General features: G+C 37.1%; 1 protein-coding gene across 1 annotated transcript in view; it reads left to right on the forward strand.

Annotated features, from left to right (window-relative positions):
• The window catches only part of Kcmf1 (potassium channel modulatory factor 1), a 79587-nt gene extending 60487 nt beyond the window's left edge, over nucleotides 1–19100 (forward strand). The window contains exons 4-7 of the mRNA XM_047522204.1: nucleotides 7988–8089; nucleotides 10828–11002; nucleotides 13217–13499; nucleotides 17025–19100. Of these exons, the coding sequence (XP_047378160.1) occupies nucleotides 7988–8089; nucleotides 10828–11002; nucleotides 13217–13499; nucleotides 17025–17286 (822 nt within the window). The 3' untranslated portion in view covers nucleotides 17287–19100. The remainder of the gene's footprint in view (nucleotides 1–7987; nucleotides 8090–10827; nucleotides 11003–13216; nucleotides 13500–17024) is intronic.
• The last annotated feature ends 7634 nt before the right edge of the window (nucleotides 19101–26734 follow it).

Here is a 26734-nt window from a genome sequence, read left to right on the forward strand (position 1 = left end):
ATATGCACTAATTTTTAAAAAGAAATGAAATCATATATGTGAGCTTTCATGGTGGCAGGAATTATGCTTATTTCTTGCTAGTTGTCCCTGTCCCCCACAGTGCTGCATATCAAACTTAGGGACCCAGCCTGCCAGGCAAGGGCTTTACCACTGAGCCATACCTCCAGCCTTCTTGTTGGTCATCTCCCCCTCCATCCCACCCCACAAGCCAAGATAACAACAACAAAAATATTTCCTATACCTTCTTGATGGTGTGAAGGGCTGTGTATTTGTTTGCTAGGGCTGCTGTTAAAAAACGGTCACACATTGGGTGGCTTAAAGCAACGGAAACATATTCTGTCATCATTCTTGGAGGCCAAAAGTCCAAGATGAAGGTGTCAAAAGGGCTGGTTCCTTTTTAGGCTGTTGGGGAGAGTTGGCTCCATGACTGCTCTCAGCACTGATGCTGACCAGCAATCCTTGCCACTCTTTGGCTTATAGATGTGTTTCTGTATCCATCTTCTCACGGCTACCCCCTGTGTCTCTGTCTTCACATGGCTGTCTTCTGGAAGATACGTGTCGCTGGATAAGCATCGTTAACTTTCCCGAACTTCAGTTTCTTCATCTCTAAAGTGGGGATAATGGTACCAAACCCACAGGTAAATTGGGACATAGAACCACAGGTGGGGATGCACATTATCACTTCAGCATGGCAGTGGTGCCTTATTTGGCTTTTTTTCATTGCCCCAGAACAAATTATTGACTAAAAAAGTTGCTGTTTGTGGGACTGATTTCAAATCCTTTTGACAGATACACATATTTCAAATAGTCACATTTTTTTCTTTCCTTATTGGAGATGAAGTGGGGGAGAGAATGTCTCTGTCCTCAAGAGCTTAGGGCCTGAAGATTTCCTTCATCCATAGAACAGATAATGATTGAGGATCCATGTCTTCCTTTCAGCTCCTGACTTAGCAACAGTCTTTGGCATTCTTTGACTTGTAGATGTATCACTCCATCATCACATGGTGTTCTTATTTCTTGATAGGTTTTTTGTTTGTTTGTTTGTTTTTATAAACTAGGAGCCATATCCCTAGCCCTTTTTTATAATTTATTTTGAGACAGGGTCTTGCTGATTTACTTAGGTACTCGCTAAATTGCTGAGGCTGGCTTTTAACTTGTGATCCTCCTGCCTCAGCCTCCTGAGCCACTGGGATTATAGGTGTGTGTCACTGTGCCCATGTTCTCTTGACAGTTTTTTAACCTAGAGTATGAAGTTAGCACTTATGTAACACTCAGTAAATACTGCATTTTTAATCCATGGTATCAAATATAGCCAATCAGAACTTTAGCTTTACAAACTCACCTGGATTTCGTAGCACAGGTTCCTGGAAATAGGGATTCAGTTACAGAGTAACATGAGAGAATTGCATTTATTACAATTCTAGAATGGGCTCTGTCTTATTCCACATTCATGATTTGGCTTAGTTGTTTTGTTTAGATTATATAGGTGACAAAAGAAGACCCTAACTTAAAAAGGGACCATTTTGGGTCTGGGGGTGTTATTCATGTGACTCTGGGCTCTATTGCTAGCACCACAAGGGGGGGAAAAAGCTATTTTTGGTAAATGTCCTTTGGACACCTGGTTTGAGACTAGGTGCACAGTAAAGCACATAAGTAGGCAGGAGTTTGAAAGATGTTTCAGGACACTTTGTCTAATCTTATTTTAGGAAGTTAGTTTGAAACATAGTAAAGTAATTTGACTTGAAATTGTGTTTTTATCTTTCTTGTGCCGATGGTTTAGGGGAAAAAGCAAATTCACAGAGGCAGAGCTTTTTTGGAGAGAATAGAGCTATGGCAATGGGTAAATTCTTCCTTGTATCCTGATATTTCTTCAAAAGTTAGGATAACTTTATCCTAACTATTTTACTCCTCTAAATAAGGACAATACTTTTTAAAAAATTTTCAACCTTAATTAATGTCATAATTTGACTCAGCCAAATTAACAGGGGGAAAGGACTGAGGACTGTGAAAGGGGAAAAACATAAAAAGGCTATTTTTGATAGCCTGGACAGAAAGCAAAGAAACACAGGAGTGGGGGAGCCTGAGCAAAAAGTAACTGAATTGTTGGCTATAAACAAGGAAAAGCATGGGGGAAACAACACTGCTTAAGAAATAAAAGAAGAAATACTATACTAGATAATTCTTGGGCAAATCATTAAGAGGTTGGAAAGGGAAAAACATTAGGTGTAAAGTGTTGCTTTCCAAAATCATGGGATTCTTGGAGTAAGGGTACAATAAGTGTCAACATGATAACCAATTTCAAAGCTGACTTCTGTACACACAGATCTCATGGTGTGTGTGGTTAAAGACCAAACTAACTTATTTGACTCAATTAGAGAGTAATGTGGGAAGTAGAGTGCTTTGTGACCTAAGCTAGTTTTTGAAAAAAGGATGTAATTTCAAAAAGTTAAAAGAATGGGAAGAAAACAGAATTTTTCAGAGGAAAGACACAGAAATCAAGATGCAGTGTTGAGAAAGAGTAGTGAGTGGGGAGGGATGGTGAGGCATTTATTGGTTTGTGAAATACTAGGATATAAAATTGGGTCAATCAAGTGAGATCAGATAAAAGAAAACCTTTAAGTCAGAAAACTTGTCCTCTTGATTTGTTGGACAGTAAATAGACATTTCACTGCCTTTGAGGAATGACATTACTTTCTCCACCACCATGCTACCAAGGCTGTCCTTTGGGAAGGAAATAAGGTAAAGTCTGCATGATTCTGTAGTTTTTTTCAAACAGACTAAACCTAGTCATAATGATCATGTACATGAGCACAGACCATAGAAAAATTAGAAAGTACAAAGAAGTTGTCCTGACCCTTATAGGATCATGGTTACCAAGTAACAGTTGCTTCAAACATCTGATGTCACCAAAAAGTAGGAGGAAAAAAAATGATGTAGAGAAATCACAGTATTTGAACAGATAGTCTCAAAAGGGAAGTTTTACTATGGATCTAAAATTAACTAGATATGAGATTGAAATCAAATTCGTGATCCAGAAACCTAGTTCAACAAATGCCAAATGCCAAGGCTTTATTTCATGAAAGGAGGGTGTTTGCTGTTAACAAGAAGCATGGTAACCTAGAATCTCAATTCAGAGGCATTTGAATAGTCTGAGGATGATACTTCTGAGTAGATCTACCTTGTATGATGAAGAGCCCCATCTAGCTCTCAGTACTCAGTATATATTCTATTTCTTTATCATGTTGCATTCTAGCTTTAGTGAAAGCCAAGTTTTATGATGGACCACATAGGCGATTTTTAAAATGAGGTTTTCTGTAGCAGTGAATATCATGGGCAAGAAACTTCTTGTGAAGAGTCTCTGCGCACGCACACACACACACACACACACACACACACACACAAAAAAAAACCCAAAATACAAAAACAAACACCCCAGGAAAGAAATTACTACATCACATAGCAGAACTTCTCCTTTACTGTTTGTTAAAGTTGTACACAGTATGCAGATTGAGAACACTGTCTGATGCGGTTATATTTCTTCAAGAGAGACTGGACCTGGTGTGTTGTTCGCATTCCTGTAATACCAGCTACTCCAGAGGCTAAAGTAGGAGGATCACAAGTTTGAGACCAGCCTGGGCAACTTAGAGAAAAACTGTCTTAAAAATTAAAAAATAAGAAGGTCTGGGGTGTAGCTCAGTGGCAAAGTTTAGTCCTCAGCATCACTAAATAAATAAACAATAAATAAAAAAATAAAGACTCTGGAGGAAATCTGAATTCGGTATGGGGAAGAATACATGGAGTTCTTGTTTAAAAACAAAAGAACACTGCTGACTTTATATGGTTTTCTAATGGACAAATAGCCTGTGCCATAAAGTTTTCTTACATTGAGCCGTGACACGGGTTTATATGTGGAATAGTGACTTTAAGAGATATGTTCTAGGCATTAGAAAAAACCTGTGTTAAAATGTGCAATGAAAAGTTGCTGGCAGCTGTGCACTGAGACCACCTGGAAAAATAGAAACTCCATTACACTCCATTCACTCCATTCCACTCAAAAAACTCACCTTGTTTGGTAAAGGTTCCCAAAAGAGCTGCAGATAAAAAGCAGGACTGATGGTGACTCTCAGTGGCAAGATAAAGAAGAGGAAGACTTGAACAATAACAGAGACAAGATCAAGAATAGCAGGGCCTTTTATGAATAAGTGGGGTTTTCTTTTTTCTTTTTTTGCTTCTATAAATAACAGCATTTGGTGTTTCACATAACAGGGAAATATAAGTTTTCTGTCCCATTGTATATTTAAATGGTATTTGCTAGACTTATTAAATTATAAGAATAAGAATCATCCGGGACCTTTGTTTAAAAATACAGATTCTCACCCCCCTCCTAGAACATGTTTTCAAGGCCTAGGAAAACATATTTTTAACAATTGCTCCAGGTAATTTATATTCTTAGCCAAATGTAGGAAAGACTGATTTGATTTAAAACAATTCAGTATTTGGCAAGTTGTCATAATTTTAAGCGCATGTGTTATATGAAAATTTCCTGCATGAGTAATAGATACTACTTACTGTAGCATGTGGCAGAAGAAATATAAATATGAATGTTGGCAGACTGTCACATTTTAGAGATGATAGCCCACACCCTTTGTGTAGATTTTTCCTGTCCTATAAAGGCATTAGATACGATGATATGGAAATAAAGGCCCTCTCAGAATTAAGCAGTATGTGAAAGGTAGAGTGGATCTCTGTTTCCCTCCTATCAGCCCAATCTGTTCTTCTTTTGTGTTTCCTGTGCCACACTTTGCTCTCATTTTTCTTTCTTTCTCTTGTTTCCTCTGTAATGGAACTATAGAAACACAACCTTGAACTTAGGACCTGCTCAGAGTTTTTATTTTTAAATATGATTTCACCTGTTAAGCATAAAATATAAAACTTTAAAAATGGCTCTGCCTTTGGTCCTATTAGCACTGGAGTTTAATTTTCCTTTCCAGGTTCTCAGCTGAATTAACTTCATGTGCCCCCAACATGACAACATCTTCCACTTGGATCTAAATCTGTTCTCTTCATTTTGTGTGCCAGCTGTGAAACTAGGTGATCTTCACATCTTAGTAATTCCCTATCCTCAGTAATTCTTTATCTCTAGTCATTATGAAAGTGAGTTGGTGGATTGCTTGTGTGTTATTTCTCTCGGAACACTTTCATCCTACTATTTAAAAGATCCTGGGTGTAGAACTGAAAAGGGGGCTGGGAACAAGGTCCTGGGCTCAAAGCAAAGAAAAAAGTGCTAAGAACTACAGTTATTGGACTATTAGTGAATAGTGAGAATCTTGAAATTTTTTTTTTTTTTTTTTTGGTTGATTGGTGCTATAACCCAAGGCCTCGCAGGCATGCCCGGCAGACACTCTACCACTGACACTGAACCACGTCCCTAGCCCTTGATTTTGTTTTACATCTACTTCTAAGAGGTGCTTTTCTAGTTTGTAGATGATCTAATTGGGGTACTTTTAGTACTTTTGGCATTTGTTCTTCCTGTTCTGTCTCCTTCTAGGAATATATGTGTGCTGAGTTGAGTGTGGTAGCACACACCTGAGTATAGTAGTAGCAGCTACTTGGGAGACTGAGGCAGGAGGAGGATTGCAAGTTTTCGAGGCCAGACTGGGCAACATAGCAAGATCATTCTCAAAAATAAATACACACATACATGCATAAATTTTTTTTAGCATTTTCCTTCAAAGTACTGAACTTCTGACACTATCTTTGTGCTGTTGGAGTTGTGTATAGATTTTATCCAAAGACCAATCTAAAGGGACATCTCTTAGGAAAAGATACCTTTTCCTTTTGGTGGTAATTTTCTCTTTGGATAAAAATCTTACACTGTTATTAAGCAATCCAATATTTAATTGTTACAAAATTAAGAGTCTCAAAAATATCTAAGCTGAGCTGGGCAGGGTGACAAATGACCTAGAATCCCAGCTACTTGGGAGACTGAGGCAGGAGGATCACAAGTTTGAGGCCAAGGTTGGCAACTTAGTAACTCAAAAATAAGAAGGGCTAGGGGTGTTACTCAGTGATAGAATGCCCCTGGGCTCAATCCCCAGTACTACCACTACCACCACCACCAGCACTACCAAAAAAAAAATAATATTGGCTTATTTTTTGAAATAACTAGAACTTGTTTTAGTTCAAACCTTCAGTCTTATTTTTCTTTTTGTTTTTGGCAAGTCTGGCCAGTTAAAAATATAAGATAAAACACACTGTCCTGAGTCTCTCGAAAAATTTACAATCTAGCCAGGTAAGACATAAGCACATGAAGAGTGAAATAAGTGTATCAGACACTAACAACCATTATCAGAGCACAGGAATGATACCTGAATTTCTAGTAAAGCGAGAATTGATAGTTTGTGAACATAAGAGCAGATAGAATTACTGTTCTCTCCAAAGAAAAAAATATGACCTCAGCATCTTTCTGGCATCTTGTAAGAAACGCACATGTATATCTGACTTTACTTTTTTCTCATTTTCCCCTTAGGTACATTCCATTGTGCCCTAATTCTTTTTTACACTGTCATGCTTAGTCACTATTTCTAGTGAATGTCTTTTAGATTTTATTGAGACTATTTTCCAGAGTCCCAATCAGAACAGCTGACCTTTTGGGCATGAGTCTGGTTTGATTTGATAATCAGAGTTATATTCAAGAGATTTCTGCTTTTTTTGCCATTGGAAGATGGGAAATTGTGTTTGGTTAGGCTCTAGGAGTCAGAGTAGTTTGTTTTCCACTTCACACCCCAGCATTATCCTTCTCTATCTCACATTTCCCATTTCCTTCTTCCTCTCTATTGTGAGCAGACAATAAAGTCTACTGATGGCCTCAGTTTTACATGTGGAAACATGTATTGGTGAGATGAATTTACTGTCTCATCCTGAAGCCATCTTAACCATGGAGAGGCACAAACCTCAACTTTAACTGCATTTCTTGGGGGCTGCCTTTGGTCATGCCCCATTGCTTTAGGACTTCCTTCTTGGCCCTTGTTGGTTAAGATTAAAGTTTTTCCCACCTCAAGGTTTGACCACTCCTCTAATACCACTATTTGCCTATTTGACTTTCTGGAACAATAAGGGCCTTTCATCTTAAAGTTCCCAATCTCTCTGTCCTTCCCTTCCCATGCACACTTTTTCTCCAGTTCTGTTGAAAACTGTTGTTTCAGAAATTGGCTTCCCAAACTATCAGGCCTCCTGTGAATTCCGCCTCTGTATACTCTATTTTATTCTTGCTTTTTCCTTTTATCTCTTAAAAGAGCCACAGGGAAGTTGATCTTCTATTCCTTGAATTTGACCTTGTTACAAACTTCTACCACACTGCCTATCCCTCCAGAAATAAGGTTCTAGAATGGGCCCGCATCCTGTTTTCCCCTGTGAAGTTGCATTCATGAATTTACAGAGCATATTTATGTATTGTCAGTAACCATATCTATCTTATTGTATCACCTTGAATGGATGTAAGTTTGCACAGTTACATTTTTATCAGACCTCTTCCTTTTCATTTGGGGAGCAGTCCTTAAGATTAGCTAACTTTGGAGAAGTATGCTATTAGTTTATGTCTGTCTTTAACATTCAAGACTAGACTTAGATGTAACTGTGCATCTAAAAAGCATATTTTTATGTATTTTTAATGGATGAAAAAGTATTTTGAAAGACCATGCAAATATGAATTGGCCAGGCCATTAGAAGGTCTTTCCAGAGATCAAGTTTAACTGTCTGTCTAGAACTGTTGTGTGTGATTCTGAGAGAAGGTGTTTTAGTTGTGGGTGATAGCATTGATGTACAACAGTTTTTGCTTAGTTTCTACTGAACTTCACTAGTTAAAGATCTACTGTGTTTTTGCCTGGTTGAAACATATTAATAGTAAAATTTATAACAAAATGCTGGTCCAGAAAGATGTCTGGTCAGTATCTATTTATTAAACCTGCTCTCTTTATTTTCATTTCAGATTTGTCCAATATGTGCAGCGTTACCTGGAGGCGATCCTAATCATGTCACGGATGACTTTGCAGCTCATCTTACACTTGAACACAGAGCCCCTAGAGATTTAATATCCTTTTAAGAGGCAACAAATAACATTTGTCATTTTGATTATTTTTAAGGACTATATCCCCAAAAGAGAAAAACTAATCTTCAAATTATTTTGATTTCTTTCATCTTTTCCTAAAAGTGACACAATGTTGAAAGGCAATTTCTTCTCTTTCTATATACCTACAATAGTTGTATGAACCATATTTGTTAAGTGAAAGTTGACTTGCTCATCATCTTTAGTTCATTTCAATCAGATTTTTTAAAGGCAATTTGATTTTATAGGTCTTCTGGGAAGGTGATTTCATAAAAAAGAGGAAAGTGTGAATTCAAATTAAATTTGATTAGGTAAATATAAAGGAGCTTTATTTACTTTCCCTCTCTGTTCCTCTGCACCCTTACCCTTTTGTGGATGAGGTATAATGGTGGGGCTTCTCTCCCTTTTGGGGTCCCTCTCTCCAAAGAGAGCCATTTCTTCTCTTAGAAGTATAGAATAAAGTCAGGTCTAGTTTTTTCCTACTTTCATTTCTGCATACTCTTTCCTTTCTCAATAATTCTTTGCTGTATTCTCTGAGATTACTGGTTTACCAGATTAGTTTTGTAGACTGAATGCTTTAACCAGAAGGTCAGGAATTGTTTTTCTACAACTGTGTTACCTTGTAGAATCTTGTCTCATAAAAAGAATCCAATGTTTATTGTAGTTTGAAGCAATTCAAGAGCTAATCAGAACTTTTTTCTCTTGCCAGACTTTCTTTTGATTCTTTTGCTTATCCTATGGCAGTCAAAATTTCAACCTTAGACCTTTTGGGAAAGAAAATGGTGATTTTTCTCATTCTACAGCTCCCTTGCTCACAGTTCCCAATTTTCTAATTGGGATTATGGCTTTTTAGATTTAGGTGGGGAAGATAAGTGGAAAATAATGGAAAGATGAAGAAACGGAACCAGCTTGCAAAACTAGAAACCCAAACTGGTCTGGGAACTGGTGAAATGGTGAAATGAAAAAAATCCAAATGGGTTGAGAATATTTGAGTCACTATGCATTGTGTATAAAAAAATCCTTTACAACACCCAAAAAGGGTTATGCTTGATCCACACTTCATCTTCATGGAGAGATGAAACAAATTATTTAAAATCAAGTAGACATCCTGAAATTTTCAGCTTATTCTGGAGCTTCCTGTAATTTTGGTATTCATTCAATGGAATATTCCTCATCATCTGTCTATTCTTTATACGATTTTAATAAATGTCTCTTTTACCAAGAAAAGATGAAATTATACAAAACATAAGAATAAGAAGAAATATGTTTTTTGATTTCTTACCATCAAGCTGTATAAAACAAAATGTTGCCATGGCAGCTATACTGAAAACATGTTCATTTTTCAGGTATTTCCAATGTTGTTTTGTAGTAAGTTCATGTTCAACATCAAGGGGTGTCTTCTCTGTGTGCCTCTTAAAGTGCACTCCACACCCAGCTACTTTTTTTCAGGTGAGGGTCTGGGGCATAATGCTCACTAGTGAGTTCATCCCCAGCCCTTTCAATTTTTTATTTGTGTACAGTTACTACGTTGCCCTGGCTGACCTAAGAACTTGTTAATCCTTCTTCCACCTCCTCTGGGGTTCCAGGTACGCAACACCGTGCCTGGCCAGCTCTTAAAATTAAAATATACTGATCATAACATCACTTTCACTGGAACCCAAACCATCCTTATGAATGCCAACAAGAAACTGCATGACAATGGTACCTGATGGCTTTGGGGAACTATTCACCTATCCTTAAATTGACTTCGGAACCATCAGCTGAAAAACTGGGAATCTAGTAACACAATCTGCATGATAAAGCTTTTCTGTTTGTTTCTTTGAAAAAAAAGTTTCTTCTATAGTCTGGCTTCCCACCCCCAACATGCACACACAGTTGCCCATGTGAAATCACAAGTTGTCTTCTTCAGTTTTGACAGCTATTTGCTTCTCAAGACTTTCAGTTTGATTCACACTCAGCTGTGTGAGATGAATTACACTGTTGGAAATCTGATTTCTTGATAAATAGATGCTTATCTCTCTCTGGTCCACTAACAAAAGAAACTCAAGAAAAACTTGTAAGACAAAGATTAAAACTCATAATCAAAGTAGTCTTTTATCTACTAAATTTATAGTATACTGTTCCTTTTTTTATTAAAGATGGTAATGGAGATTTCAGTAGCTGTATGTTAATACAGCTCCTCAGAAATAAAATTGATACTAATTGTGGTTACTTGAATGTAAGCATATATAAAATTCAGTACTGAGATCAGGATAAGGGAATGTTCATGCATGTTGATATCTAACCAGGCAGTGTCTTTGACCTCATTTGGCAGTGTTACTCTGAAATTCCTCTCCCTGCAGTGAAACTTTTTAAACTTTGTGCTTATCCTTGCCTGCATGTGCAACCTAAAAACACCCAAACATTTACACATGCATTGTGCTTTATGTTTTAGTATTCTTTAGGGTTTATAGGCCTCCTAGAGTTCGGATATTTACATTTATATTCTTCTGTTTGTTTTTTTAAATCCTTTCTTTAGACAAGAGTCTTACTATCTCTAAACTTGTGCTCCTTCTGCCTCAGCCTCCTGAATTGCTGTCACATACAGCTATTACATTCTAAACTAAATGTGTTGATTTAAAATACTGACGGCTTAGGAATTTCTTAGGTCTATCTAGCAAGGGCTGATTTTTTTTTTTTAATTTCTGTGAAATATTTGATCCTTTTCTTAACTTTTGAGTTATGATGAATCGAGTGGTGTTCGACATGTACGTAGAATGTTTCACCCTGGCCGGGGATTAGGAGGTCCTCGTGCTCGTAGATCAAATATGCACTTTACTAGCAGTTCTACTGGTGGACTTTCTTCTTCTCAGAGTTCATATTCTCCAAGCAATAGGGAAGCCATGGATCCTATAGCTGGTAAGTTAGTTTCATCTTCATGAAGGAAATAGTGTGAGCACATTTTTTTCATGTGATTTGTGATCTTTGTCTTACCTTTTAGATATATGCTTATGTTTCTTTGCAGAATTCCCAAATATTTTATAAACATGAAAATTGTTTATTATTTATGCGTGTGGTGCTCAGAATCAGACCAGGGCCTCACATACACTAGGCAAGTGCTCTACCCTGAGCTATACCCTCATCCCCAAATGTAAAATATTTTTTAACTTTTCCTTTAGTTGTTGATGGACCTTTATTTTATTTATGTATTTGTATGTGGTGCTGAGAATCGAACCCAGTGCCTTACTCGTACTAGGGCAAGTGCTGTACCACTGAGCCACAACCCCAGCCCTGTAAAATATTTTCAAAGTAGGCTATTAATGTAAAGTAGTTCCCATTGGTATGCATTTCTCTAAGTCCTTAGGAGCATAAGATAACATAGAAAGCTTAATGTTGTGTTTATGGCTTCTGTTGTAACCCAAGAAGATCATAAAAGGTTTCAGAGTGGAAGACTTCCAGAATTCCATGGTTCATCCTTCAGAAGTACACACAGATTAAAAAAACTACTTGACAGTACTAAAGAATCAAACTTTTCTCATGGAAGAAAGTAGGAATTTCTCTGTTCTTGACTTAATTTGAGAACCACATTGTTGTTGAACACAGTGAAGGGTACATGTTTGGGGAAATCTGAGAATGACAGTATTTTAACCTATAGTTCACGGCCAACTCACTGAGTGAAAAACCTGGAAAGATGGCGGCAGAGTACAAGGGACAGAATAAAATGTCAGAAATCACTATAACTTGAGAACCTGAGAAATCTCAAGCACACAAGCAGTAAGATTCTAGGAGTCTCTGCAAATTTAAATGTGTTTTAATGTGTTCATGTGATGTAATATGTATCTAGAAACTGTGATATACCTGTAGAATACCTGAAATGTTGATAGATCTAAATAGGTGGTAGACATTTAGAACAGTTTTACTCATAAAATGCTGTTAAAAATGGAAGATGTACAGTGTATAGTTTTAAAATTCCAAATGTGCTTTGGACATTTATATGTAGAAAAACAAAAACAAACCCAGTGAACTGAGTTTTTGGGATTTGAGAAAACATTTCTCTATCCATAGGCACCGTTTACCTGCTATCTTTAATAGAGACTCTAAAGGGTAATTTCTGGAAACAAAAGTCAGAATTCAGAAATTCTCTCCATTACTTTGATTTTGGGGGACAGTCAGGGAAAATTAATTTATTTTAGTGAGTATATTTCATTAAAGAGCAGTGTTAAGAATCTCTGGGATAAAGCATTTGTGAACAAGAAAACAAACTGATCATGTTAATTAGTTTTAATGATAAATCAGATGCTTTGTTGGCCTGAGAACATCTGGAAGATAATGGTCATTCTCTGGTTAGCTAGGTAGACACTCCATGGGAGATGGCAGTAACTTTACCTTTCTTAGATGAGAACACAGGGATAAAGGTCCAGATTACTCTTCATCAATACAACCTTATTGACAGAAAAGAGTCTGGATTATAACAGACTAAATAGGCCACCCAGTTAGGTGCTACAGTTTCCCAGGAACCAGACTTACTGAGCTCTACTGGTGGCATAGTGGTACTTTGAATGGCAGGACCAGAAAGTACCAGAGGGAATGCAGAGGTGCGTGTGCATGGGTCACAGTCCAAAATGCTCCAAACTCTTGGATTTAATTCTAATAATTCTTTCAATTTTTGAAGGAATCAAATCATGTTGAATTTCCATTATGTGTCAGGCTCTGTTAGGAGAACTGGGAATGTAGTAAACAGAGTATGACTTGTTCTCTGCTTTTGTGGAACTTAGTATTGAGAGGGCTTATATTATAATCAGATTTCTAAGTAAACCACCTTAATCTACTAAATTTTTAGAGGAAGTATACATTAGTACTCAATGCAAATAATTTTAAAATAGTCTCTGAGTTTTTCTTAGAACAAAATTAATAGTGTGTAACATTCATATTTTTTTGCATTCCTGTACACAGTAACTCCTGCCTCTAAGAGACATTCTCAAGAGTATTGCACTCTTAGATGTGCTACCTGTTGCTCTGAGTATCTACTTGTTGACAATACTTTTCATAGTCTCCCAGTAAAAGTGTGTTCTATTAGCATTTTGTTTTCCTTGTTGTTAAGTAGACATTGATCATCTTCATTTCCATTGGCAGAGCTTTTATCTCAGTTATCAGGAGTGAGACGTTCTGCAGGAGGACAGCTTAATTCTTCTGGCCCTTCCGCTTCTCAGTTACAACAACTGCAGATGCAGCTGCAGCTAGAACGGCAGCATGCCCAGGCAGCACGGCAACAACTGGAGACTGCCCGCAACGCAACCCGGCGTACTAACACAAGCAGTGTCACCACTACAATCACACAATCCACAGCAACAACCAATACAGCGAATACAGAAAGCAGTCAGCAGACTCTCCAGAATTCCCAGTTTCTTTTAACAAGGTAGCACATTTATTAATACAGTTTTTGTTGGAAAACCAGTGTTTTATTGACACTATGCGGTCTAAAAATTCTGCTTTTGAGTAAACCATTACAACTCAGTACCTCTCCAATTAAAACTGCATATTTAAGGATTTGAAACATAGTTACTATTTTAGATAAAGAAAGAATGCTGGTCTTCTTCTCAAGGTACACATGATCATCTAATATGAATTTCCTTTTCCATACTACACATAAAACTTAAGCACCATATCATGTCATTTTATATATGGGCATATTAGGTACATTTATTATCATAATTAACATTGCTTGCTTCTAATTGCCAATTTTAGTCTGTTGTGAAGTATTAAAAGGTACAGAAGACTTCATCATACAATTGTTTTCTCCTATGAATTTCTAAAGGAGCTATGTTTAAATTCTTATGGTTAGTACACAGAAGTAATGATTTTAAAAAGTTGGGTACCACAGTCTAAATAATATTTAGTACACATAGTAAACCATTCCACTGGAAGAGTAGTGGTGACTGGAGTCTTAGGCACAACACATAACAAACCTGGACTAATTGGGCTTTTAATGTGACAGAGTAATATAAAATTCATAAAATGAAGAAAATTAGTATCATATAATATAGCTCTCTCCAAAATTCAGTGTGTATGATGATGCATTGATTTCTTCTAATGAAGAAACTATAAAAATTTCTACTTATATTTCTTTTATCTCACACTTTTAAAAATATGTTAGCATAATGGTACATGTGTATACTTACAAATAACATATTGTGGATGTGGAATAAAAAGTGTTTGAGGCCCCTGTCTATAGCTCTGATTTTGTTACTTACTAGGTTTAGACTTTAGGCAAGTTTTATTGTCAATATCCCAGGAGTTTTGCCACATGAGAGAATTAAAAAGGATTAAATGTATTGGTACATGTTACCATTTATTATGGGTCTAAGAAGGAAGTTTCATGTGAGGAATTTACCTTTGAATTATCTCCCCAGGGTCAGTAACTGCCTGCTTATTACCAGAAAATGTTTCATTGTAAGGAAATCAGCCACAGATGGATCTACCTACTGCCATATAGTATTACCTGTAGGGATTAGCCAATAGCAAGTTCATAACTTGTCATCCCTAGGCACTTACCTGATAAAGGAGACCAACTTGTATCTATATTCACTGAGAGTTCATGGAACTATGAGTAGATGTTCTCATCAGTGCCCTTTGAAAAAGACATTTTCCTGCCCCTTTTCTTTTCCCTTTGTCTTTTAACCCCAAACTATTAAGTGGACTTGATCTGGAATTTTTATTCTATACCAGACATCCTGCTCCTAGGACATAGGATGGAGATGGCCTCTGAGTGCTTTCCTTGAATTTGAGTTGTCGCTTCTGGAAGACTCCTCCTATCATCTGAATCTTCATGTTGCACAGTACCTTGTAGTTTGCAGATCATTTTCCATGTCTTTAATTGTATCATTTGATGTGAACTCACTTGATTTATTCAAGGCAGTATTTAAAAAAAAAATTTTCCTAGAATTTTATATATGCTGAGGAATTTATAGTTACTTACATTCTTTTTTTCTTGTTATAAGTTTAGGGAAAACTAATTAACAAACAAAAAGTTTTATTTACTGTTGGGCTCCTAAGAACTTCAGATATATTACAAACATACCTTGTAAATTTTTAAGGCAAGGAAAGCATGTGCATTGCACACAGGGGAAAACCTGGTCTCTGATCTCATAGACACCAGCTAATATGTGTGTGTTCAGGTTTTTGGTGCTAGGGCCAGCTAGTTCTGCTATCCCAGTCTGAAGATCCTCACAAACTTTGCTCTTCCTTTGGTCCCAAAAGAAGTTGGTCCATCAGGAGATCAAGCCCTAATACCAGATTACACTTGCCCCTCAAGTATGAGGCATTTTGATAGTTATTTCCCTGAAAATCAAAACAGTAATATTGGAATCAAATGTTCCACAAAATGCTGAAGTTCTCAACCTCTGTGTCTTGTAATTTGCTTGATACTGTCTAGGTGGTCTTAAATATGAAATCTATATTTCTATGATAGATATGACTGTTGTAGATTTTTCTTTTTTTAAACAAAGAACGTTTTTTCAAAGCTAAGAACGTGGAAAACATTTCAGGTTTTAACACAGCTCTGTAGTTTTGGATTGAGAACATGTAGCTTACTATTCAATTTCCATTCCCTTAGCTGTGCCCTTGTGATATTCTGAATATAATTTTAACTATGTATGTTACCAGTCATTTCCTTTCAGTGGCTTTTATGTAATTACTTCTAGATACTTTTAAGTTCTGAAATTTAAACTTTCTATTTTCTGAGCTCTAAATCTTGTTTTTCTTTGGTGTTTTTTAACTTAACAGCCATGAGATTTTGAGCAAGTTACCTTACTCTCTGCTTCAGTTTTCCTTAAAATGTTCATTATGTATCCTGATAGGAGTTAAAAGAGTTAATACACATAAAAAGCCCTTAGAACAGACTCTGACCCATACTACTGCCATTATGATTTTGGAATGCTTCTTTCCTTTCAGTAGGAAGAGGGAACTGGTTAGTGAGCAGCATGGAGATCTGTCTCTAGTCTTGGGTACACCTGGGTACCTGACATGCATGCCTATCACGCATGCATGCCTCTCACTGTCCTCTGTTTTGCTCCTTTTCCTGATTCCACTGTTTCAGCTGGTTTCTCTTTGTTTCTTAGCCACTAAAAGTGTAGAAAAATAACATCACTACTGAAACTAAGCAATTTCAATTATTTATTGGAGAATTGAAATGTTATAGTAATTTTAAGAAGATGTTAGCAATTGTTAACTAGAATTTTCAACTCTTAACATCTATCCAGGCCTTGTGTGGATGAGCCAAGTTTTTCAGCATAGTACTGCATGCTTTGCTAAGCACCATGGGCAAGTGGACTGCCACACTTGGGTTGGTTGTTAGTAGGGAAAGTGAGGACAGTATGTGTTTTCTTGCCTTCTTGGGATTTTGGACATATCTTTATTTTGTGAGAATTAGTTGGAAGTAATAGTAGTCAGGAGAAATTTTAGGATTTTCTTGAGGTCAGTATAGTTTGATCAGTATAGATTTTGATTTCGTGAGTAAAGTTGCTGTTTCCCTTTTTTGACATCTCACAAGTGAAATTCTAGTTCGGGAAATCACTATTTCCTCAAGCATTAATCTGTTAGAAGTATTGTTTTCTCAGAAAAAAAAAAATTACCACTGTTTTCTCTAGAGGTCTAGAGGGAGTGGAAGTCTAAATATCTTTTCCCCCCAATTAAATCTAATTAAGGCATAATTTTGCACCTCAGGGTTATGATAGTATTGCTAAAAGTATGGTAAATTCATCTGAATATAACTAAGGTAACAAATTAGAGCAAGGTGTTCTAATATACATCTTAGATTCTGAATGCTGCCACTTATGTACAGCTTGTACAATGGAAGACATTGTTGACATTGTTGGACATTGTTGGTCATGCCATTGTTCCTTGACTATTTACCAATAAGATTTTTTCTTTTTAACTTACACAGGTTGAATGATCCTAAAATGTCTGAAACAGAGCGTCAGTCCATGGAAAGCGAGCGTGCAGACCGCAGCCTGTTTGTTCAAGAGCTCCTTCTGTCCACTTTAGTGCGTGAAGAGAGCTCGTCCTCAGATGAGGATGAACGGGGGGAGATGGCAGATTTTGGTGCTATGGGCTGTGTAGATATTATGCCTTTAGATGTTGCTTTAGAAAACCTAAATTTAAAAGAGAGTAATAAAGGAAATGAGCCTCCACCACCTCCTCTTTGATGACATCCCAATTCGCAGACAATGTCCTCTGTGCTGTATTTGCCAATGAAAGTGGACAACAACTATCTTGGGTTTGTTTGGTGATTGTAATTTCAGGTCTGTCACTCTTGTTACATTGTGTACATTCAAAAGGAAGAGAGAAAATATATATGATAATCATTTCCACTTAACTAATTTTTACTTCTAGCAGGTAAATGTAGGTAGCAGTGCAGGGGTGATCTCTGCTTCCTGTACCTTGACATGCAAAAGGCTCTCCTAATACTCCACATTCAAACTGAAGAGGAAAATTGAAATCTCTAATGAAGCTGCTGTGTGTATTTATGAATATTAATGAATAAAAACTGCTTGGATGGTTTACCTTAACTACTGCATGAGGTTTTTTGCAGCGTGCATGAGTTTTAGTGACCTTGTTATTTAAAAAATTAAATACAAGGAGTAAAACTTAAAAAACAAAGCCCAAAGCTTTCCCAAACATTATTCAATGGTTACCGGACAAAGTAGCTCTTGAATAATGTCTGCCTGAATCACCTTTCTTTGTGTGCCTCCTACTCACAAAGCCAGCTCTGCAGTGGAATCTGGGGTCGTATAGCCAGGTGTGGCGCTCCACCCTCTGACTGTCCTGTCACCCTGTTAGTCATCTTACCTGTATGGAGCCCAACCTGTCTCTTTAACTCATCTGTAGAAGACACAACAGTAAAGCTACTGTCGGAATCTGCTGCAGGGGTGTTTGTGTGCCCTAAAAACAAATCCTGTTTGTTTGTTTAAAGTTTTTACTTTTTGTGGTGGTTTAAAATTTTTTGATTGTTAAATATGTTTTATTCAGGTGTAGATGAATTTCATTTATTCACTGTTCAACAAAGTTAACCTGAATTATGTTGTCTGTTTCTGAAATTCTCACATTCTCAATCATTTTGTGTTATTTATGTATTTGCTTTGTAGTTTGCTTAGACAGATCAGTATCAGAGGAGCTTTGAGGATTTGCCTTCCCAGGTTTTTGTCATGATATTACAACCAAATTCTTAATGCTAACTTTTAGCACCTTTTATTTATTGGGGTTTTTTTCCTGGCATAAAAAGTAAAGCCTTTTAATTGAATCATGCCACCTATATGCCTATATTATTAATCCTATGTGTAAAAAAATGTACAGCTTTTTTGGGTTTGTTTTGGATTCGGAGGGGCCGGGTTATTTTTTATTTTGTGTTTCAATTTTTGTGCATAGACTTTCACAATAGCTCCAAGGCAGGGACAGTGGGTTCGGGGGAAATGGGGGCAGTTTTTGGAATGTAAATTTAGGACTTTTAAAAAAGGTGCGCACAGCTTCTGATAAATTTATAACTAGACTTAACGTAATCATGTCTTGTTCCAGTTTCTTTCCTCTGAGCCCTTTTCTTGTTCTCCTCTCCTGTCTCCATCCTTGTCCTTTTCTGTTTCTCTGTTTCTTCAACATGACAAGCATACAGACTTGAACACCCCTCCAGTGTTCTTCTGAGAACTGTGAAGTCCATGTTCATCCAAATGTACCAAAAAAGAAGTCACCCTCCATGTCTAAAAAACTGTTGCTTCTCTGAAACTTCAGACTCCAGTGGTTTCCAAATATAATAGTTTTGTTTTGTTTAGTTTCTGTAACAAAATGTTTTGAAGGAAAATTTTACACCAGGATTCTTAGTTATACTAAAAGTCAAGCCCAGTAGGGATTTTCTTTATTTTTTAATTGGTTGTTGAGAAGTTTAAAATCCAGTTTTCAAGCTGTGGTCTTTTCAAACACATCTTCGCACATAAGTCACACATTTCAATAAAGCATTTTCAAGACTGTTGACCACTTGAATTTCTTCGTGTTGTTGAATTAGCCTAATCTTTTCTCAAGAGATTTTATATCTCAAATCCAGTATTTTTCTCTTTTTATGCTAAACATGGAGATCCTGATTTTGTGTGAATGCATTACTTTGGATGTGAGAAAGAAATTGCCAATTATGTGCTTTTCCCTTTTCTGCACAAATTCTGGGAAAATGTAAGATCCTCCATTTTCTAACATGGTTTAAGGGAACAACTGTAAGTCCATTCAGGGCAGTTTAATTTAGATGATCAATTTAACACTTAAGAAGACTAGAGGTTCTTAAGATTCCATCTCATGTAGAATACTGTATATTAATTATTTTTATCAGATATTTTACAAATACCTCACCTCATCCTGTATGTAATCAATAATAATGTATTATTTTAGAGTAGAAAGACACAGAATATCAATATAAAAATATATTTAAGCCCTTCAAATTCTTGTGTCCTTTTTCTTTAATTTTTGAATTAACATCATATTATTGGATGTACTACTGAATAAAAATAAATTGCAGAGACTTTGATGGAGAGAAGACATAATTGAATAGCACGATCGTTTATTTTGGCTCCACTTTCAAATTTCTAAGGACCAGTTCCTGAGTTTTGAGAGGTTTTGTTTTATTGAATTATGAGTGTCTTATAAATTTGTAAATGTTCTGCGGTGCTTGTTATTATTTCCTGTTTGGAAATAATTTTTCTGCCCAAGGTGTTCTGGAAGTGGTTTTAACTTCTTGACTCAGAGACACCCCAAATATACTGAACGGTGGAATTTATGGAGAATGTTTGACAACTGTATTTGTTTCTATTTTTGTGTGATTTATATAATGAAATATGCAGTGTGTTTAAGAATCCTAAAGTAATACCATCTAAACTATGATTCTGTGAAGAATATCCATGGGCAATCAGAGAACAGTGAAATTTGGAATTTGACTGAAACAGTTGTACCTGTCTCATAACTTTCTTGAACTCTTTCATTTATTTACTTTCCTAAATTTTTAAAAATTCTTTTAATACATAGCTGTGGTTTTCTTTTATGGCCACAATCATAAAATTTCTGTGGTTGGCTATAGTGAAATCTTTGGATTTGGATTTAAGTTGCATTGTTGTTTTAATTCACAGAATTAGAACCTAGATTTGCTACTAATAAAATAGTGGATTTTTATTTCAGGTAAAATAAGTTCTGTCCCTCTTGTCCCAAATGTAGTTTAAATTAGTTGATTATATTATAAATAATAGAAGTAACAAAAATTCATCCCATTGCTGAATATTGCTGAATATTCCTCCCCTCTAAATATTTCATAATATATATCTTTTCAGTAATATACTAAAAGAATTTTAAGGTCATCAAGCCTGTTATACTTTTTCTGGTCTGTGGGCCATAATTAAAAACAAAGGAAAAACCACAACCAAATAAACAACAAAAAATCACAGGTAAGGGGCCTCAAAAGTTCTCACAACAGGACTGGAGTTATAGGTCAGTGGTAGAGTGCTTACCTTGCATGTGTAAGGTACTGGGTTTTATCTTCAGTACCACATGAAAACAAATAAATAAATGTATTATCTCCATCTACACTTAAAAAAAGAAAGTCTCACCACAGATCCTAGCTTTAGTTCCCAGAAGAAAGCTAGACCCCTCTTAGCAAATACTCCACTTCCTTCATATATTTCACTTCCTGACTTTGGGACAGGTACCACCTTCAGTTGTTTATTATTCTCTGTAAGAATAAATAAGGAAATTGGGTGGGACTAGGGATGGTATGTGGTATGGAGATGGTAAGATAGAATAAAAATTTGTTTTTTTCTTTTTTGGGTGGTGCTGAGGATGGAACTTGGGGCCTTGCACATGCTAGGCAATCTCAGTGGGATTCTGGTAACTAAAGGTTCGCTCTGAATACATAAGTCCGTTTTAATTGGAGTCTAATGTCATTACAGCATTGTGATAATAGGTATGGTAGAAAAAAAAAGCTGTCCAATTATAATGGAGGAGTAGGTGTTAGGAATTAAATGCATCCATTTTGTAGGATAAAGCTGCACAGCAATGTTTACTTCTTATGAGACATCTGTTGTGCGCCTTAATTACGCATTCAGTTTTTGGATACTTTTAGCATTGATTGAATGTGCAGTAAAGGGAAATGGTGTGAAATTGCCCTAGAATTCTGTACAGAAGTTCATGTATGCTGGAAAATGGTAATGGTCGTCTGGATTCTTTCACCTAGACAATTTTAAACTTATTTTCCTGAGATAGGAGGAGAGGGGTTATGTGAATTAACATTACTAATTGAGACCCCATGTTCAGTTTGGAAAGGGGAGGGATTAGGATTGGAATGCAAGTTGGAATATCCTTTGCAGAATTTCAAGTTTTTTTGTCAAAGTGGTGTGAAATGTGTGACATTAGACATTACCCTAATCTGTATAGTCACCACAGTATTCTGAAGCGAGATTTAAGTTATTTTGTTTTTTAGAGCAGTGAAAAAAATCTAATTGCACATGCGCATTAGCTTCAATCATGTGGAAACAGTGTTCCTTTCTAATTAGTACTCTTGGAACTCTGGTTCCTATAGGTTTTCAGCCAATTTCTGTCAAATAATGTTATGTAAATACCTGAGCTACAGAATTTCTTAAATAAGCAACGCACTTCACATAAAGATGTGATGTTTAGGTGTGGGATATAATTCAAAAGATGATTCAGAGAAGTATCTGAACCTCAAGTCCAGGTCTCATTTTAATCAGGAGCTATCAGGTGGGTGTTGCCTTGGTTGGGTTTGAGTTCTCAAGGTTTCCCTTCATTTAAGTCCTCAGATTTTAAAAAGTCAGCTGAACTTTACAGCAACTAGTAAAAATGAAAAAGAACCCTTGAGTCCTATTTTGTGTCTCAGTAAATCTGGCCATGCAGATGATGCACAGGTACTGATGAGTTGTGTTTGATTGGAAAACCCTTGTGGGCCAAGTGTGCATAGACAGTTGGGGCTGCCCCCCATAGGCCTAGATGAGTTTTCCTCTTCTAACTAAAATGTACTATCTGGTTGTGGTGGTGCACACTTGTAAACTCAGTGGCAAGAGGCAGAGGCAAAAGGATTGCAAGTTTGAGGTCAACCTCAGCAACTGAGATTCATTATAAAGTAAAAGGACAAGGAATGTAACTTAGTGTTAAAGCACCCCTGTACCACAAAATCCCCAGTACCACAAAACAAAAACCCTTTATCAGGCACAGGAAGTTAGTCATTTACAACCTTTGGTTTTTATAGACATCCCCTGTAAGAGAATTCTTCAAAAATAACTTTCTAAAGGGAGCTTTCTCCCTTCCCAGGTAACTAAATGTATTGCTTTTGGTAGGTCACATAATCAATCTGATCTGGTGAGAACTACTCCTTTAAGTCAACTACATTAGAATGAGACTTTGAAATTCAGCCTCACACATGAGAAATCAGGACCAGTTAATGGTGAAGCTGGCACAAAAACAGTAGATACATCTGGCTTACAGAAAGTCTACTCTGTACCCTAAGGTTTACTTGAGGCAGGTGCAGCAATCTCCCTGAAGTACAATTCTGTACTACTACTCAGTTGTACTACTACTCAGTTGGTAAGTGGACTGAACCAAGGGAGAAGCAGGCCTCAGCCCCTGTCCCAGGGACTGAGCAAGATTTTGTAAATTCTTAACATCCTAGTCAGTGAAGCTATTCTGGCCAGTCATGGGTATATTTTAGTTTGCTTATGAGAACCTCCCATGACCATTAACAAGAAATTAATTTCACCAATAAAAGCCCATTTTTTAAACTTGCAGTTTGCTAAATAGCAAGTGTTGAATTACAGATGGGCTTTAGCTTCTATTGGAGTTTAGCCCAGTTGGATGGCAGCCACCACGTTTGCTCGCCTCCTTTAGGGTTAAAACTTGCCTTGGAGAATCTGGGTGTGTGAGCATATGCCGGTACTCCCAGCTATTTGAGAGACTGAGGCAGGAAGATCTCTTGAGCCCAGAAATTTGAGGGCAGCTTGAGCAATATAGTGAGACCTCCATCTCAGAAAAATGGGCAACAAAAAACCCCCTTACCTTGGAGAAGGTCATACTATACAGAAGTATTTTTAAGTAAATACATTGTAACAGGCTGCTCTGCTAATTCACACTGAATTCCTTATGTAGATCATCTTCTATAGTATCACCTGCCTTCCCAGCTTTTCTGTTTTTGTCTCTTATTGGGCACATCGTCTGTAGACCGACTTTTATGTTACACACATCACTTTAAGTTTTGATCACTGGGATGGTGGTGCGTGGCTTCAGTGACTGTGTAGTGTCATCTTAAAATATAAGTAATGCTGTACCAGACTTCATTGTCTGTAGCACTGGAGGTTCAGCTATTCTGTACCAATTTAAATGTCTCCAATTTCCTTCTGTTCACCTGTGTTTTGTTAATGCTTTGAGTGACACCTGCAGTTTTAGCTCCATTTTTCTACAGAATTTTAGGACCCACCCAGGTTATGCTAAGACCCACTGCAAGTGTCTGTGGTGTGAAGACTATGATGAGCCTGATGGGTAAAGGTGTGACCTCTGTCCTCAGTCCACAATGGGACTTATTCTACCCACAGCTTCATAGGGCAAATGAGATAGAAGGACTTGAGAAGAAACCACTCAAACGTCATAGGCATGGATATTGGTCACAGCCACCCTGGACCAAAGAGGAGGAAAGGTTTGCTTCTCAGCAAATTGTTTTCCCCTCTTCAGAGCTTCAATTGGCTTTTTGTTGGTGGTGTTGGTGGTGGTTTCCCCCTTTCTGAATATCCAGTTGCCTCCAGCAATTGGTAGGGTTGAAAGTGATTGATGAAAATCACAAAAGTTTAGCAGTTAGCCTGAACCAAAGTCTTTCACTTTAGCTTAGGACTAGGTGTCCCCTAAATCACTGGTATTCAGGGAAGGAGGGCAAATTGTATATTTTTAAGAGCATTTCTAACATATTTCAGTAAGTCTCAATCCTTGTTTTCTAAACATTGACCATCCTATGACTATAGAGGGTGGGGAAGTCTGTCCCTACTAAACCCAAAGCCCACTTTTTAGATTCATTCAAGCACTTGTCCAGTGGTCCTTGGGTCCAGACTAACTTTTCATACAGTTCAATTTCAAATTACTGCCAGAATTTGGCAGCCAAAGGTGGGGTAGTTTGGTTAATTATACCTCTAATCTTAATTTTTGTGTGAGGTACTGGTATTTTTTTATTTTGAGATAGGGCCTCACTAAGTTGCCAAAGCTGGCCTTGAACTTGAGATTCTCCTGTCTCAATATCTGGAGTCTTGTACCACTTTTCACATCTTAATATTGCTGTAAGGTAGTCTTAATTATGAGGCATTTCAAGTGGAATTTAAGACAACCTTTGAAGTATTTGTGAAGTTCTCAGTTTTGAGATGCTTACAAATTCTGTAACCAGCCATAAGAGATGGTGATCAGAAGAAAGGAATTGGACCCATGAAAAGAAGTGGTTGGAGAGGTTATAATGAATATAATACGAATGGATGTGAATTTTCAGTATTAGAAATTATTGTCCAGCTAATAATCTTGAGGTTTTCTCACCTCAAAAGTCTCCAAAGCATGCCTAAACTAGGTCACTACAGGATAGGAATCAAATACGCAGAATTCCCTGGATTATTGATGTTGCTCGCCCTAAGGGAGGAAGAAGGAAGATGATGGTGTTCTTGACAAATGGTAGAATTTCAAATTCATGGCTACAATTTAAGAAATGTAGACTTTTATGTCAAGGGCAGTGGATGGGGTTAGAAATCAAGTTGGATTAACAGTGAAGTTTAGGGAAAACCTGGAGAGTTAAAGCTCAGAGTTAGAAAGGTCCAACTGCCCTTTGAATGCATAAATTTTACAGAAGCACTCCTGATAGTATACCCACGCAAAGCAGGGGGAAGGTGAGAGCAGCAACTACAGGGAGTTTCACAGTTTCAGTTGTAGCTCTACTAGCTGTTTGATCTTGGCCAAATTAATTAACCTTAAATTAAAGAGGGTGCCTCTTGTCTCATTTTTAAATGGGGCTAATAATAGTATTGAATAATGTACTAATACAGTTCCGAGGTAGAAGCAACTTTAAAGTAAATGGCAGGTAATTATTGGAAGATAGCCAATGTAGGAGGGACCCAAAGGTGGCCAATGAAAAGGATGGGATTTGCATGGAAGCAGACAAGACAGAGTCACATACAGTTGTGAAAACATGATTCATTGATTCAGTTAACCCCAGTTCAAACATTCGCAAGTAGTTCTATGAGACATGCTGTGAGGGTCAGTAATCTGGTAAAAATCATACAAGCTCAAGATTCTTAATATGAAGAGTTTAGAGTGTTAGGGAGAAAGGTCAGGTAACCATAGGTATCAAATAATGAATACTGACCAAGGACTTACTGTGAGTCCTGGTATGTTTTGTGTAATTTATTGAGTGCTTGCAAAGTGCCAGACACTGTTCTAGGCACTTGGGGTTCCATAGTGAACAAAATATAGATGTCCCCAGCTCAGTAAATAGCACAGTGGTCCACAGCACCACAAAGTAGGTAGGTAGATGATAGATGATAACACAACTTTTCCTTTCTTCAATTGTTCAGGCCAAACATCCATTTCATCAGATATTCCTGTTGGCTCTGTTTCCATAACTTTCACAGGAACTGACTATTCTCAGCTTTTCCACCATTGCCTCTGGCCTAGGCCACCCTCTTCTCTGCTAAGACATTGTCATCATCTGCCGGCAGCTCTGTTCTGTTTTTGCCCTCCATGTCTTTCAACACAGTAGTGGGGTGACCTTGTTAGAACCCAGGTGAGAGCCTATTACTATGCTTTAAATCCCTCCAGTGGCTCCCAGCTATCTCAGAGTAGGGGTCAGAGCCTTCACCATGACAGGGATCTGTGGGACATGGTTCTCATTTCTTTTCTGTGCCTATCCCCTGTACCCTAGCCTCAATGACCATATTGTTCCTCAGGCATGCCACAGCTTGGGAATATTTTTACTTCTTGAAATACTGTTCTTAGAAGATCCATATCCTTTCACCTCATTTTCTTCATCGGTGAGGTCTTTCTGTTATCCCATTGAAAACTGATACATGCCCACCCTGTACTCTCTACCCTCCTTCCCTACTTTGTTTCTCCATAATTCATATCACTGTCTGACTCCACCCTCACAAGTGCCAACTACAGAAGGGCAGAGCTCTCTAGTATTCATCACTGTATTTCCACATGTACACATAGTAGGTGCTCCATATTTATGGAATGAAAGAATGAATATTGTGGGCCAGGCTATGTTAAAGAGTGGTTTTTTTATTATTTAAAAGTATATGCTGATATAAAATACATATTCAGTCATGTGGAAAGTGGCAGTTTTTCAAAACATTGAACATTAACCATTTGACCTAGCAATTCCACTCCTAGGGATACATGAGCATTGAAAACATATGTTCACATAAAAACTCACATGACTGTTCAGTGCAGATTTATTCACATTAGTCAAGAGGTAGAACAATCCAAATGTCCATCAACTGATGGTAAAAATGTGATATAGCTATACATGTGAGAATCATTTGATTCTAAAAAGGAATGAAGTACTGATACACGGTAGAACTTGGGGAACCTTAAAAACATACT

Source organism: Sciurus carolinensis, chromosome 13 (genome assembly GCF_902686445.1).
Source record: "Sciurus carolinensis chromosome 13, mSciCar1.2, whole genome shotgun sequence".
In the NCBI taxonomy this organism is placed as follows: Eukaryota; Metazoa; Chordata; class Mammalia; order Rodentia; family Sciuridae; genus Sciurus; species Sciurus carolinensis.